The sequence below is a fragment of the Myotis brandtii genome, unplaced genomic scaffold, assembly GCF_000412655.1.
Source record: "Myotis brandtii unplaced genomic scaffold, ASM41265v1 scaffold1167, whole genome shotgun sequence".
Taxonomy (NCBI): Eukaryota; Metazoa; Chordata; class Mammalia; order Chiroptera; family Vespertilionidae; genus Myotis; species Myotis brandtii.
This window is the reverse complement of record NW_005354039.1, coordinates 1,783,414-1,799,147: the sequence shown is the minus strand read 5'-3', so window position 1 is coordinate 1,799,147 and position 15,734 is coordinate 1,783,414. Positions and strand designations below refer to the sequence as shown.

The 15,734-nt window shown below is 46.2% G+C and overlaps 2 protein-coding genes across 2 annotated transcripts in view; one reads left to right on the top strand and one right to left on the bottom strand.

The window, feature by feature from the left end:
- The first annotated feature begins 91 nt into the window (after window positions 1-91).
- Window positions 92-6,392, top strand: GEMIN4 (gem (nuclear organelle) associated protein 4). Its single transcript, XM_005858330.2, has 2 exons — window positions 92-2,131; window positions 3,042-6,392. Exons 1-2 carry the CDS (start codon window positions 2,113-2,115, stop codon window positions 6,203-6,205), a joined length of 3,183 nt encoding a protein of 1,060 aa, XP_005858392.1. The 5' UTR covers window positions 92-2,112; the 3' UTR covers window positions 6,206-6,392.
- Window positions 6,393-6,874: 482 nt separating this feature from the next.
- The window catches only part of FAM57A (family with sequence similarity 57, member A), a 12,881-nt gene continuing 4,021 nt past the window's right edge, over window positions 6,875-15,734 (bottom strand). The window contains 5 exon segments of the mRNA XM_014529614.1: window positions 6,875-7,051; window positions 7,200-9,347; window positions 10,165-10,260; window positions 11,381-11,585; window positions 15,321-15,404. Of these exon segments, the coding sequence (XP_014385100.1) occupies window positions 9,078-9,347; window positions 10,165-10,260; window positions 11,381-11,585; window positions 15,321-15,404 (655 nt within the window). The 3' untranslated portion in view covers window positions 6,875-7,051; window positions 7,200-9,077.

The following is a 15,734-nucleotide window of genomic DNA, read 5'->3' as shown; positions in this document are numbered from 1 at the left end:
CGGGCTGAGGGAGCCCCAGGGTTGTGGGGGGAGGGGTTGGAGAGCAGGGGGTTCCTTGGAGACCGGGGGTTGGGAGACCCGGCTCCAGCCCCGGCCGCGCCGCTTTTGGGCCCTTGGGGCCCTTTCCACGTGAAGCGCCAAACGGCTGTGAGGGGAAGATTTCCCGAAAGTAAAGAGGGTGCGTGCAGGTGATTTGGAAGTTGCCGGGCTGGGAGGACGCTCGGGGGGATCCCGGGTGCCCGACGGTCTCGGTTGAATGTCTGATGAGTTCTTTAGCCAGTGACAGGCTCAGGAGGTCCTCGTAGATCTAGTAAAACGGAGATGATAATGTATCCACTGCAGAGTTTGGGGGAGTTTTCCTGGAGATCACGTGTATACAGCGCCCGGTGCAGCGCCTTGCACGGAGCTGGCGTTCATCGGACTAGCGATTGTGGGGAGGGTGTGGCTGCAGCGTGCACGTGCGCCTTGATTCAGAATCCTGAGGCAAAGTTTGGAAGAAGGGAGGGGGGAGCTGGTATAAATCAGCGGCTCCTGGCCCAGCTTTTTACCCTTCTGGACATGCTCCTAAGGGGATAGGACTAGGAGATGGCTCTGGGGGAGCTGGGGGAGGCACCCCAAGGTGTGCCAGCAATACTGGGCCTGTGGAGAAAAGTTCTGCTCCTTGGCCCCAGCCAGCTCTTCACTTTGTATCAATAGCCATGTGCTCCAAAAAGCGCTCAAGTTGTGCATGGCAGGCGGTGGTGGGGAGGCCTAGCGTTCTGGCTCCCCTTGGGTGCCTCCCCCAGCGCCCCCGGAGCCTTACAGCTGTGGTGATTCTGCCCAACAGCTTTGTAGTTGTGCTCTCCGGAGCAAATGGCTTCTGAGTCTCCATGTTCCCGTCTCTAAAACAGGAGTAATATGGTCCTCAAAAGGTTGACATGAAGACTTACAGAGACCTTTCGTGAGTGCCACCTGGCACAAGCAGCACTCAGTAAATATAGAGGAGCGGGCACTCAGAAGCACCGTTATCCAGTAGTGACAAAACACTGGGGAATTGCCCAGCTTTTAACTGCTCCTGGGACTTATACTTGAGTCTCTCTGGAAAATAGCTGTTAGAGACCAGACATCTCAGCTGAACTGATAGCGCAATAACATTCATTTTACAGAATCATAGGGAACATATGTTGGTGCCTTGGACAGTGGCCTGAGCTAGAAAGAAGGTCCAGAGCTCCCTGAGCAACCTAACCCTCCGTGGGAGTCGGCCTCGGCCACTGGAGCCAGGTGGATTGCCTTCCCCAGGATCTGCATAGGAGTGCTGATTGAGCTCTTGGCCTTTTTGCTGCTCCCATAAATGGTCCAAGGAGCAGGATACTCTTTAATCTGCTGGAATCAGGAGTCTGGGGAGATGGGTTCTTGGGGATATGAAGGACTGAGAAAGGGGTGGCATCTCTGGGTCCTGGGAAAGGGGAGAGACAGGAATATTGATTAGTGAGCAGCAGTATTTGGGATCTGACTTAGTTTCTGGGCCAAAGGAGACACCTGAGAAAGATCTGTCTTTTCATGTTTCTGAGTTCAGGGAAGCCAAGAATAGTGACAAGATTCTGTTCTTGTCAACAGTAGAAAGGTTTGGGGAAAAACAACATTTATTGAGCACTTCATCAGGCTCTTTGAATCCTGATTCTTTTTGTAGCTATATCTTGTTTAACTCTCACTATCTCTGGGAGGTGGGATCAGGAGCTAACAGTAAGCACCAACCCAGTGCCAAGAGCTTGACTAGTATATATCATTGGATCTTCATGATCATTATATGAAGTTTGTATTATCCCCACATATACAGAAGGGATGCTCAGAGAAGTCATCTGTCCAAGATGACTGCTTTTAAATGGCTGAGCTAAACTCAATGTCTGATTAAACAGACCAAGATGCCTTCCTTGATAAATATGTGTCAGTTCACTGATAAGTCTGTGGGTCACTGAAGGGAGAACTTAATGTAATGCATTATTTTTTCTATCTACCCCTTGGTTTCTACCAGAGAACCAGGGCCATGAGTAGCTGTTCTTGTTGGAAGAAGCCATGGGATGAATTGTTTCCCTGAAAGGCAGAACAGTGGAAATCTGTTTGCAGGGCAAGGCTATGAGAGAAAAGGGGGAAGGTAGGGTTTGTCTGCTTGCTTCTATGCCCACAGCCCTAGGCCATGTGCCTTTTAATTTGTATCATAATTTATAAGCTGTTTCATGTCCTGCAATATATATTTTGTGGTCCCTGTAGTTTGAAACTGTCATTGTGCTTTCTCTCTAAACCCATCTTCCCTAAATCCTCTGCTGGCCCATCTATCTAGCCCAGTGATAGCGAACCTTTTGAGCTCGGCGTGTCAGCATTTTGAAAAACCCTAATTTAACTCTGGTGCCGTGTCACATATAGAAATTTTTTGATATTTGCAACCATAGTAAAACAAAGACTTATATTTTTGATATTTATTTTATATATTTAAATGCCATTTAACAAAGAAAAATCAACCAAAAAAATGAGTTCATGTGTCACCTCTGACACGCGTGTCATAGGTTCGCCATCACTAGTCTAGCCTCTGTAGCCCAGCTTTTCCTTTTCAAATGCTTTTCCTGCGAGATCTCACTTCATTGGTTCCATTGATCCCCTCTGACTTTCCTCCTGAGCTTCAGCCTTGCATTTCCATTGCTGGAGGGCATTTCTACCTTAATTTATACCTCAAACTCCAAATAACCAAAACTTAACAGGTTCCCTCCAAACCTGTTCTGAGTCTTCTGTGTTCCCTATCTCCAATGGTGCCTGTTGTCTTCCCAGTTCCAAGCTAGAGTTTGGGAGTCCTTTTCTATTCCTCAGGTAAGTCCTTTTTACTCCAACTCTGCAGTGGCTCCTAGAATCACTGCTTTCTTCCCCCTCTCCCACTGATCCTATTTAGAACTTTTATCTCTTACCCTGATCCCAACAGCCAGCCTACCAACTGCTATCTTTCCTTCTAACCTCTGCTTACTATTTTGAAATTTGTCACCACACTCTGTCTTATTCGGCTTCTCTCCGTGCAGGACCCTTGAATATCTGTGAAGAAATGACTATTTTGCATGGGGGTTTTTTGCTGGCCGAGCAGCTGTTTCACCCCAAAGCACTGGCAGAATTGACAAAGTCTGACTGGGAGCATGTTGGGCGGCCCATTGTGGAGGCCTTGAGGGAAATCTCCGCCACAGCATGCTCCCAGTCCTTTGCCTGGAAGAGGAAAGCTCTGGTCATCATCTGGGCCAAGGTTCTTCAGCCCTACCCCATTACCCCTTCCGACACTGAAACTCGGTGGCAGGAAGATGTGTTCTTCTCAGTAGGCAACATGATCCCTACCATCAATCACACGGTTCTTTTTGAGCTGCTCAAGTCCCTGGAAGCTTCTGGACTCTTTATCCAGCTCCTGATGGCCCTCCCTACCACCATCTGCCGTGCAGAACTAGAGCGCTTTTTGGAGCACATGGCTATTGATACTTCTTCAAAGGATGTGGCCTTCTTCCTCGATGTCTGGTGGGAAATGATGAAGCACAAGGACAATCAGCAGGACCCCCTGCTCTCTCAGTTTAGGACAATGGCTAATAAGTACTTATCCTCTTCAGATGAGTTCTCCCATCCTCCAAAGAGGTTCAAGTCAGACCCTGATGTGTGTCCTACCATGCCTTTGTTGGCCATGCTGCTCACTGGGCTGAAGCAAATCCAAAATAGAATCTTGGGCCCTGGGATGAAGTGCTGCGCATTAGCCAATTTGGCTGATATGCTGACCGTGTTTGCACTGATGGAGGATGACCCTCAGGAAGTGTCTGCACATGTGTATCTAGACAAACTGGCCACGGTGATCTCCGTGTGGAATTCGGACACCCAGAACCCATATCACCAGCAGGCACTGGCAGAGAAGGTAAAGGAGGCAGAACGGGATGTCAACCTGAGCTCGCTGGCCAGACTCCCGAATGAAACGATTTTTGCCGGATTTGACTTCATGCGCAGTCTTCTGCGGGAGTGGGGGGAGGAGCTGCAGGCCATGCTCAATAGCACCCATGGGACAAATTATGACAGTTACCGGCTGTGTGACAGTCTGACTTCTTTCAGCCAGAACTTGAAGCTTTACCTGGGTACCACCAGCTTATCCAAGGAGGAGAGGCAGGTGGTTTCTGAACTGGCAGAGTGCGTCGGGGATTTCCTGAGGAAAACGAACAAGGTACTCAACAAGGGCTTGGAGAAAGACATTACTGCCTCGATTGCCATGGCCATTATTGAGCAAAAGATGGATCGGCATATGGAAATGTGCTACATATTTGCTTCTGAGAAGAAGTGGGCCTTCTCAGATGAGTGGCTTGCCTGCCTGGTTAATAACCAGTCTCTCTTCCGAGAGCCAGATTTGGTATTAAAGCTGCTGGAAACTGTGGTGGAAGTCAGCACGACAGACAGAGCCATCCCTGAATCTCAGATCAAACAAGTGATTGACTTGATCCTGGAATGTTACGCAGGCCTCTCACTGCCAGATAAAAATAAAGTCCTCTCAGGTGTCCTGGTTGCCTGGGGGCGAAAGGGCCTCTCTCAGAAGTTGTTGGCTTACTTGGAGGGGTTTCAGGAAGACCTCAACACAACTTTTAACCAGCTTGCACAGAGTGCTTCCGAACAGGGATTGGCTAAGGCTGTAGCTTCTGTGGCCCGCCTGGTGATACTGCACCCAGAGATCACTGTGAAGAAAATGTGCAGCATGGCTGTGGTCAATCTCGGTACCCACAAGTTCCTGGCTCAGATTCTCACCGCCTTCCCCGCCCTCAGGTTCACGGAAGAGCAGGGTCCAAACCCGTCCACCACGTTCGTCGTGTCATGCCTCAGAGAAACCGTCTGGACAAAGTTCTCTACACCCAAGGAAGAAAAGCAGTTTTTGGAGCTCCTGAGATGCCTGATGAGTCCCGTGAAGCCCCAGGGGATTCCAGTTGCGGCCCTTCTTGAGCCAGATGAGGTTCTCAGGGAATTCGTCCTGCCTTTCTTGATGCTAGATGTTGAAGAGGTGGACCTCAGTCTGAAGATCTTTATTCAGACCCTCGAAGTAAATGCCTGCTTAGAGGAATACTGGCTCCAAACCTGCTCTCCGTTTCCCCTCATCTTCAGCTTGTGCCAGCTCCTGGACTGCTTCAGTAAATACTGGCAGCTCCCTAAGGAGAAGCGCTGCCTCTCTTTGGATGGGAAGGATATGGTGGTCCATATCCTGGAGCTCCTCTGTGAGATCGTATTAGCAAATGCCGAGACCTTCTCCCCAGACACCTGGATCAAGTCCCTGTCCTGGCTCCACCGGAAGTTGGAGCAGCTAGACTGGACTGTGAACCTGAGACTGAAGAACTTCTTTGAGGGCCACTTCAAGTGTGAGGTGCCAGCCACACTTTTTGAGATCTGTAAGCTTTCTGAGGATGAGTGGACCTCCCAGGCCCACCCTGGGTATGGGCCCGGCACAGGGCTCCTTGCCTGGATGGAGTGCTGCTGCCTCTCCAGGAGCATCTCCGAGCGGATGCTCTCCCTCTTAGTGGTGGGTGTGGATAACCCTGAGGAGGTCAGATTGTTCAGCAAGGGCTTTCTGGTAGCCCTGGTGCAAGTCATGCCTTGGTGCAGTACCCAGGAGTGGCAGTACCTTTTCCAGTTGACCAGGAGACTGTTGGAGAAACAACTCCTACATGTCCCTTATAGCCTGGAATATATTCAGTTTGTTCCTCTGCTCAACCTGAAGCCCTTGGCCCAGGAGCTCCAACTCTCCGTTCTCCTCCTGAGAGCTTTCCAGTTTCTTTGCAGCCAGAGTTGTCGCAACTGGCTTCCTATGGAAGGCTGGAGCCATGTGGTCAAACTTCTCTGTAGCAGTCTGACCAGCCTCCTGGACTCAGTTAGGTTGATACGGTCAGTTGGCCCTTGGGCCCAAGGAGAAGAACAGGACCTGACCCAGGAAGCCCTATTTTTTTATACTCAGGTATTCTGTCATGTTTTGCACATCATGGCCATGCTCCACCAAGAGGTGTGTGAACCACTCTACGTTTTGGCCTTGGAAATCCTCACCTGCTATGAAACCCTGAGCAAGACCAACCCTTCTATCAGCGCCTTACTCCAGAAGGTAAATGAGCAGCACTTTTTAAAGTCCATTGCCAAGAACATTAGCCCCGAGGAGCGGCGCCAGACCCTGCTGCAGAAGATCAGCAATTTCTGACCTTTGTGGATCAGACAACAGCTGATGAGGGTGGGGTCTATAGGGGCTAGAGCCGAGAAACAAAAAAACTCTTCAGTTATGTGAAGTTGTAAACAAGCTAAAAAGTATATGGCAATAACAATGTAAAGAAAATAGTTTCTTGGGTATTTGTAACACAAATTATAATCTCATTTTGAGGTCTGTCTTATCTCTTTTGAGTCTTTCTCATCAATAGTTTAGGCTTAAATATGGGTTCAGCTAGAGTCTTAAAGATCAGGCTGCGAGGAAAGTTCATAATTGGACTTCTCCATCCTAAACTTTAGTAAGTTCAAAGGTGAAATACCCAAGTGGAAAAATTATAAGGTGTGTGTGTTCTTTTGCACTGAAACCCTCTTTGGGTCATTTTGTGGTCTTTTGGAAAAGGTAGCAATTAAGAAAATAACTCTGTTCTTCTACCAGTTGGCCAGGTGATTTGTGTGCCCAAAGGCCAGCAGCACTGTAAAAGAAGGTTGGACCAAGAAAATTTAGTGCTGGGGGTAGATTAAGGACCTAAAGAAAATGGTTGGCTTCTGAATTGAGGACTTCTGCTCTACAGTCTTAACGCCATCAATTCAGTGTATCCAGAAGGGCTGTACTAAAACTAGGTCTGGTAAACAGCAGAGATGTGTTTAAAGGACGAGTGTAATTACCTTCTGCTTGGAGTATATTGTCACAGTTTTGAAAAATGAGGGGGAGCAGGGAATGGTGTCTACAGAAGCATAAAAATACAAATTTAAGGTGTGCAGGGCATTTTACAGAACTATGAGTGCTGGTTGCTGAGACATTTAATTTGGGAGGCAAGAAAGGGAAAAGGGGATATCCCAATACCTCCTTCACACCCAGGCCCTCATTCAAAACTGGTAGAAGAATAGAGTTATTTTCTTAATTGCTACCTTTTCCAAAAGACCACAAAATGACCCAAAGAGGGTTTCAGTGCAAAAGAACACACACACCCAGGTGGGAGATATCCCAATACCTCCTTCACACCCAGGCCCTCATTCATAATGGGGCCTTATTCAGGTTCCCTCCCCCACCTGAAGTGGGCTAGCTCTGTGGCCTACAATTGGGTTTCTACCCTCCCAACTCCTAATTGAAATTCACCTAGAAAGAGAAAAAAGGGCCTAAAATTACATGACCACTAGGCTTGAACTCTGGGACCCTACAGTGTACAGCAAACATGTCAAACTCAAAGGCTAACACAGGCCAAATAAACTAGGCATGTGGCCCGCAGGCTGAGAGTTTGACATGCTTAGTATACAGGAACCATGAATCACAGAAACAGTGTTAGAGTAAGGTTTGAGGTAGGCCTTCCTGGAGGCTGAAAGCACTAACACATTCCCCTCCCCTCAACTCCCCCAGCTTTGCGAGTTACATGGATATGAACACAGACCAGAAACAATACCACACAGCAGCCAGCCAAGTCAGGTCATGGATGGGTCTTACAGGAAGTCGGTATTGATATATTTCACAAATGAGAGTAAGTTGGGAAATATTAGTGCAATTTAATCACCACAGGGGTGATTTATGCAAGATACACTGACAGTGAACAAACCAGTAAAAAAAAAATATATCATTTTGCATTTTTAAAATGGCACCCATCAAAGACTGAAATAGTCAACATTTGAGTCACTGTTACATATTCAGTACTTTAAAAGTTAATGGACAACAATGAATCAAAAGGCACTTTTTAAAACCTAGCTTCTCACTACCACCTGAAAAAAAATTCATGGTAGCAGTTTCTAAGACCCATCCTAGTTGATAAGGAATGATTAGTGTTGGCACCAGAGAATCCCATTTGCAAATGGTAGTGAAGGAGTCAGTTCACAGGACATATTTTGGCCAGGGCTGTCTTGCACTCTTGCTCTCCAGCCTTCTGTGGCTAAATGGTGGTGCACTCAATGGGAACAGGCTTTTGGCCACAAGCTCTGTTAGGAGGCAGTCTAGATGCGACTTCTCATGGTTTGGAATATGGAACTCCATTTCCACTTCATGTGAAAAAGACAGTGTCAAAGAGTGGGGTTACTAATAAATAGCTTGGTAGCCATCTTTTCACTCTACCACTATAGTTTTTAACAAGAGCATCCTTTGTGTGTGTGGATATGGGGAAAGCTGGGCTTGGAAGGACATGCCAAAGAGGGAACAGTATTTGTGACTGTTGACAACAAACTCACAACTTTGACACTGATCTTACAGTCAGCCTGCAAAGATGCAGACCTCTTTTACCTCCTCAAGCGCTTCAGGTTCCCATCCCTGCCTCCTGCCACGCCGACCCTCACTAATGAGACTTCTGATTGGAAGTCAGATGACAAGAATTCAATGTTGGCACATGGATGAGGCAGTGGATTATCTAGTAAACAATGAAAAGCTACCTACCCACAATGGTTTCCCCAGGCCAACATAAGAAATTATTTCAAGAACCAAGTCATCACTGTTTCTGCTGGCCCAGTATATGTGGATATTGCCCTGAGTGTTTGGAAAGGTGGGTAGCCACCAATATTAGGGCCAGTTAGGTGCCCAGGGACTTATCCTGGTCCACCTGTCTCCACACCCCATGCTTCTACCTCCCAGAGCCCTTGAGATAAGGCCCAAGGAAGGATCATTGGGCAAAACCACCTTGCTGCCAATGGAGGTCTGACAGGATCCAATAGTTGTTATTACAAAAAGTGCTTTTGCAAAAGGGGCAGGTTAGCTGAGGGAGGTAATACGAATATTCTTTAGAAAAACTCAATACCCATCTACTTATCAATACCCAAAAGGCTGAGGCCATCCAGGGCACAATTTGGTCCGTGGAATACTGAGTGAAAGAGGCAGCTAGTATGAAGAGGCACCCTCACTGCCTGACTCCTGGGAGCACTTATCCATCCTTTTCGGCTGGGGGAGTGTCAAAGAGCCCGACTGCCTTCTTGCACAGCAGAGAGAACCAGTAGAGCTGGGGAGCGATGAGGAAGGCATTGGCCACATTGCAGAAGACAGGGATCCTGAATGGCACTTGGAACAGGCTTATGTCCTTCTGTTTGGCATAGGACCAATACATGAAGAGGAAAAGAAGGATCCGACAGGAAAAGAAGGTGGTCAGCGTGAGGATTCCGTTCACCTTGTACAGAAGGGTGTGCTGCTTCTTTAGCTGCAAAAGAGGGAAGGAGAATGCAGAGTCACGAAGAGGTTGGGCCTTCAGGAAATGACTAGCTCAAGTCCCACAGTAGTAAAGTCCAGGCATCTAGCTTTCTAACACTTGGAAAAGTTGATTGGGCATGGCCATATTTGTATGTGCATATAGCCTTGTAGGTGTTTCAGCCGTGATGCTGAATTCGACCTAAGCCACCCCAGCTGATAGGAACACAGGATGAGAGAAGATCTATGGCCTGGGAAAAAATACATGAAGGACTGTATCAAATTTGAATCAAACTTACAATTTTGTCCCCACTGGCTTGGAAGACCAATTGACCTTTAAGTCTGTTCAAGGGTCTCCTATTCCACTATTCCTAGCATTAAGGGATTTCTCTAAACCTCACAATCTACCAAGGAAAAACAGAGGAACACAGGATGAGAGAAGATCTATGGCCTGGGAAAAAATACATGAAGGACTGTATCAAATTTGAATCAAACTTACAATTTTGTCCCCACTGGCTTGGAAGACCAATTGACCTTTAAGTCTGTTCAAGGGTCTCCTATTCCACTATTCCTAGCATTAAGGGATTTCTCTAAACCTCACAATCTACCAAGGAAAAACAGAGTCTGTACGCCCCCCTGCCCCCCCCCCCCCCCCCCCCCCCTCATCCACCTGCTCTGCCTCCTTTCCACTTTCTCTAGAAAAATCAATGGAAAAAATATCCTCGGGACTGGGAAAAATGGCGACCAGCAGGAAGGTAGGGAGGGAGAGAGTGTGAGAGTGCAAGGAAGTGATAGAGGAGAACTGTTTCTGCCATTTCATTCATACGTGCCTGAATCAGAATTTTGCCCAGCGACACAAATGGAGTGCTCAGTTCTGCCGTGAAGATGCAGCCAACGAAGAAGTCCCCCAGCTCTCCCCTAAACCTCTGCAGGTGAGAAGATGAAACAGGGAAATATGATATGCAGGTTAAGGAACCACTGGAAGGAAATTCTAGGGCTGCTGAAAAAGACCATGACAGACCATGAAGGGAAAGGGAAATGCTACATGGACAAGTGTAGACCCATTTAATACTCTGCTGCTTCCGTAGCAATGGAACTTTGATGGTCGAATTGCTAGGATCCAGAGGCAACTTCTGATAGCTGATTGCATCACACACCAAGCTTTCTCAGAATTTCCATGTCAGCCGGAAGGAACTCTGCAGCCTACTTTTGGGTTTCTAACTTAGTCATGCCAAGGGCACTTAGCCAAGTCAGTTCAACAAAGTATGTGTCAGAACCCTGTGCTAGATGTTGGGGAGACTTCTTAAAGAATGTAGTACACGGCACCTGTATATCTTTTCAAGAAAGTAGTATAGCATAGATAGCAGCTCAAGTAGTACCAGAGTGAGCTACATCAACTCTTAGAGCCCCAATTCAAGCATGTCAAACTCGCGGCCGGTGGGCCGCACACACGGTATAGGGCTAACAATTTATAATGTTATTTCTAATTATTCCTGATCATTTCTAATTATTAGCAGAAAGCTATGAGCTTTTAAATCAAGTGCCTATCACTTGGCGGGCACTCAAAAATACTAATTTCCTCTCTGCATTCCCATTTCTTCCTTGTTCAGTGAAGTTTTGATGGGAAAAAATGGATCTAGGGAGAAATTATGCGGCTATTTGCTTTCAGAGCTTGCTTTTGTAACATAAATAATAATAATGCACACAGTACTCTCTGGCACTGTTAGAGCAAATAACCAGTTGACTGAGCAAATAACTGGTCTCATTTTAAAAAATTCTTATGTTGTATTTTATATTGTCTTTATATTGTATAAACTAAAGACAGAATCTTTGGCAAAAACTAAGGAATCATAAAGGGCTGGGGGATTGCTGGCAAGGAGGATCACATTTCTACATGATTAATCTGGGGATTTAACTGCAGAAGCAGCTGGCATACGAGAACAGGTGAAGTAGGAAAGTGAAGGAAAAGAGGAGCAATCCTGACTCCTAAGTATTGGTCAGATACCCAGATCAACAGGAGAAATGAGTGACCAAGGCAGCTGATACCTGTGCAATTGGCACAAGGACCAACAGAATGGCCACATGGTGCGTGATCATGAGGCGGTTTTTACTTAGGAAGTTTCGAAAAATGATGAGGGAGTGTCTGCGGTTCTGTTCTTTGATTCGGTACCAGTCACAAAGGTACATGGCGTAGATGTCGTAGACCATATATGGAATCAAAAACCAGACATATTCTTGGGCAAGCCAGTGCCTGAAAGAAAGCATATAAGTGGTCCATGAAATAATTGTGAATATCAATTATGAAGGCAGCTTAAAGCCAACCTCTTCTCAAACACATTTCTTTATATGTCTTTGCTCCAAACACTTTATAATGAATACTAGAGGCCCAGTGCACAAAATTCATGCATGGGTAGGGTCCCTAGGCCTGGCCAGCAATCAGGGCTGATCTGTAGGGCAACCGGCGGGGCAATGGGGGGGGGTCCCCCTGCTGGCACCTGCCTTGGCTGGCCTGGGGCCTACGGGCTGGGGGCAGCTCCTGCATTGAGCATCTGCCCCCTGGTGGTCAATGTGTGTCATAGTGACCGGTTATTCCACTGGTCGTTCTGCCGTTTGGTCGATTTGCATATTAGGCTTTTATTTTATAGGATAGGATGATGAAGTTGATAGGGTGAACAACTTTTTCTAAATTACAGAGAAAATTTGTGTCGAAAGCAGAAAGCACCATGTGTTTAAGTGACTAGCTGTCACTATTTGCCTGGTTTAGCTACTCATTTGTAATGGATTTTCTGGCATTTTGTGATATAAGCTGACTTTGATATAGATATCTCTACCAATGATTCAACAGCCCCACCAAGAAACTGGTTTGGAAGGTGTCCCGAATCCCAATCCAATATTTCCAGTTTAACTCCACTCGTTGCTCAACAGTTGGGAGTTTCCTCTTGCATCTGCTTGTAACCTCACTCTAGGGAGTTGCTGGCAAGCAACCCTGGCCATATTCTTTACAATTCTATGGCTAATCCCAGTTCCACTCATTAAGAAAAATATGTCTGGTTATGAGCCCGGAGCTCAAGGACTACCTTACAGCAGTCAGATAACCAAAGAGAAACTGGGAGAAAAGACACTGTTCCCATTTACTTCCCCAAAGGGGTTGAATCAATATTTGCTGTGTCAAAATGATAGTTTATCATTGTCCTAGAGAAAATTAGAAGGGAAGTCTATAATTTCTACAATTTTGTTCCCAAATGATAAGTCATAATTCTACAGAAAACTGATGTGGATAAAAACATATAAACTGAAATTATATCCTATGCTGGGAAGGATTAGATTCACTAAATACCAAGAAGAGACAATTTAGTTTTATGGTTTTCAAACTACCTGAACATCAGAATCACCTGCAGTGCTTGTTAAGGCCCTACCCCAAAGACTCTTAATGGTATATGTACCATTACCTAATGATTCCACACTTACCACAGCATAACTCAATAATGAAATAAACAATGAAACAGGCAAACAAGTAAGGATAGAAAATATAACATATATGCAGGTGAATGAATTAGCCGAATTCCATTTAGGCAAAAAGATGCAATATTTATTTATTCTGCTGCCTGTCTATGGTCTCCATTGCATCCTTAAAGCAATTCTAAGTTAAATAACTATAAAGAGCTATTAAAAGCTGATCTGAAATATAACTGGCCTCTCCCCATGAGTGGACCTAGGGTTTTAATATTTTGCACACAGTATCAATTCAATAAGATCTGAAATTGTGGCTGCTTGGTAGAATTCTCTCAAGACTTATTTGTAAGAGATCTAGATTGTAATAATAATTACCTCTAGCCTGGGACTTAGCTTTCTTTATAAAAATGACAATAACAATCCTTGTCCTACTTCCCTGACAAGGTTATTGTAAAAATTTAAAAAAAAACTAAAAATGTGAAAATCCTTTTAAACATAAAAAATACTATCCTATATATCCTATATAATAAAGGCCTAACATGCAAATCGACTGAACGGCAGACCGACCGCTGGTTATGACACGCACTGACCACCAGGGGGAAGACGCTCAATGCAGGAGCTGCCCTCAACCTTCAGGCCCCAGGCCAGCCAAGGTGGGTGCCAGCAGGGGCCCCGCCAGTCACCCCACAGATTGGGCCTGACTGCCAGCCAGGCCTAGGGACCCTACTCGTGTCCAAATATAGATGCTTAAATTGAGAAAACTGCCTAGAGCTGTGACTCTCAGCCCTGTTAGCAATGTAGACCTCTTTAAGAATAATGAAATACTTGGCCCCATACCACATTCTGCATATAAATTGGGGAGATTTATAGATACTCCCTTATTTATAGACAGTCTACATCAAGGCATAAAGTAAAAAGGTATGTAATAAAAAATATTGGGGTATATAGGATATGAGCCCCAAAAGGCCTTTTTTTTTAAATGATCTAGGTGCAGTTAGAGCATCCTTGTGCATCCATGTGAAGGTAACGGGCACAGAAATGTATCTGTCTCCATTTTAAGAGCAAAAAATCTAAGGTAGGAGTGGGGAACCTTGTTTCTGCCAAGGGCCATTTGGATATTTATAACATCATTCACAGGCCATACAAAATTATCAACTTAAAAAGTAGCCTGCTATATTTGGCCAAACATTTAATTAACTCACCCCTAATGCCTTGGTAGGAGCAGACTAAATTATTTCACAGGCCATAAGCTGGACATTCCTCACCCCTGGGGCATAAAGATACATAAAAGGAGGGACCTGAAAACCAAACTCAGGATTCTTACCACTAAAACACACCGTTTCTAAGGGGGAATCATAACAGTGGTGCTACAGAACTGAAAGTTAAGTATGCACAAATATCTCTCTAAAATGTGTATTGGTTGCCTGCTGCTTGCCCTCCTGTCAGCTCAAGATAGTGCTGAGCCACATTTGTCTTAATCTCTGCAAAAGAGGCTGGTTTCAAGTTTGAGCTGACAAACTGGGTGGGGGCAGTGAGGGAGCTTGCCAGGTGATCACAGAGTGCTCGATTAGATTAAAATAAAAATCGAACCCGGCCAAGCAAATGCTGTCAGTCCTTTGCACATGCAATCAAAGTCACCTGACCTGTTTTCTCTCAGCACCTACAATTCATCACCAAGAAAAGCACAAAAATCACGATGGCAGCATTAATCCCAAGTAAGATCCAGGCACTACATCTGCAGGCCAGTGAGACAGATACCCCACTCAGGCTCTCCTCCTACTGAAGTCTCGACAGGTGAAAAGAGGACACTGCTGTCAGACTTTCCCTGTACAATGACTGTAGCTCTTCAACTTAACTGGGAGAAAGCAAGAGTGGTTCTAGGAAGACAGGTGAAAAAAAAAAAGGCTTCAAAAACAAAACACCACCATTGCCCAGGTCTACATACACACTACACAAAGTAGACCACACTAGTCTTTATGATTCAGTCCACTAGATGCACATTTCCTGATGCCTCTGGACTGAGCTCTAACACAGACAAGTCAGTTTTCTGAAAGCACCTGAAAACTCCTCACCACCTTGAGCAAATCCATAGGAGAGACAAGAAAGAGCAGCATTTGTAAGGCTCTGGTAACCACGATGCACATACCTTGGCCAATGAATGCTTCAGAGCAGGACCCCAGTGGGGTGACTAAAAGCCACACTCTCACTTCTGAATCATTTCCAAAAGTATCTATCTCATAAATAACTTGGGTCAATGGACCACACCGTCTTCTTACATGTTACCTTAAATCAGGCTTAGACTCTGTCATTCTCTAGCATTTCTTCAGTTTACTTTCCCCTAAGGTGGCCCGCATAAAGAGGTAAGGAGAGGAGGTGGGAACTAATTATGGCACCCAAGTTTTCCCATTAACCGGCTATCCAACAGCGTGTACTCATAAAGAAATAGTGTCTGTGTGCCACTAAAATGTGCAAACTTCGAAAAAGTTCGGCGCTGATATCTGTACTTCTTTCACCTGGCATTGGATGTTGTTACCTGTCGGAGACCACGTTCTTACAGGAGCGGATGATGGCGATCCCCGACCCGGTGGCCAACACAGCCTGCGCCGAAGAAACCACCCTAAGATGCGGCAGAAAAGAAAAAAGGGGTGGGTGGAGCGCTCTAAATCCAGCACGGAGCCCAAACTCCTGAACCTGACTGTCCCCTAGGTTGCCAGCGCCGGGAGGAAAATGGTAGGGCCGCCACCGCGCTCCCGATCCCCAGGGCAGCTGGCAGATATGTAGCAGGCTTCCCTCCCCATCCTGACCAGCGCGCGCAGCCCTCCGCCCTGCTCCCCTCTCCCTCCAGGACAGGGTCTTCCAGAGCCCCGGCCAGGGCCGCAGAGAGGGGCAAGGAACCAGGGAGGCAGCCCCCTCGCTTCCTGTCGCCCCCCCTTCCCCCCTCGCTGGG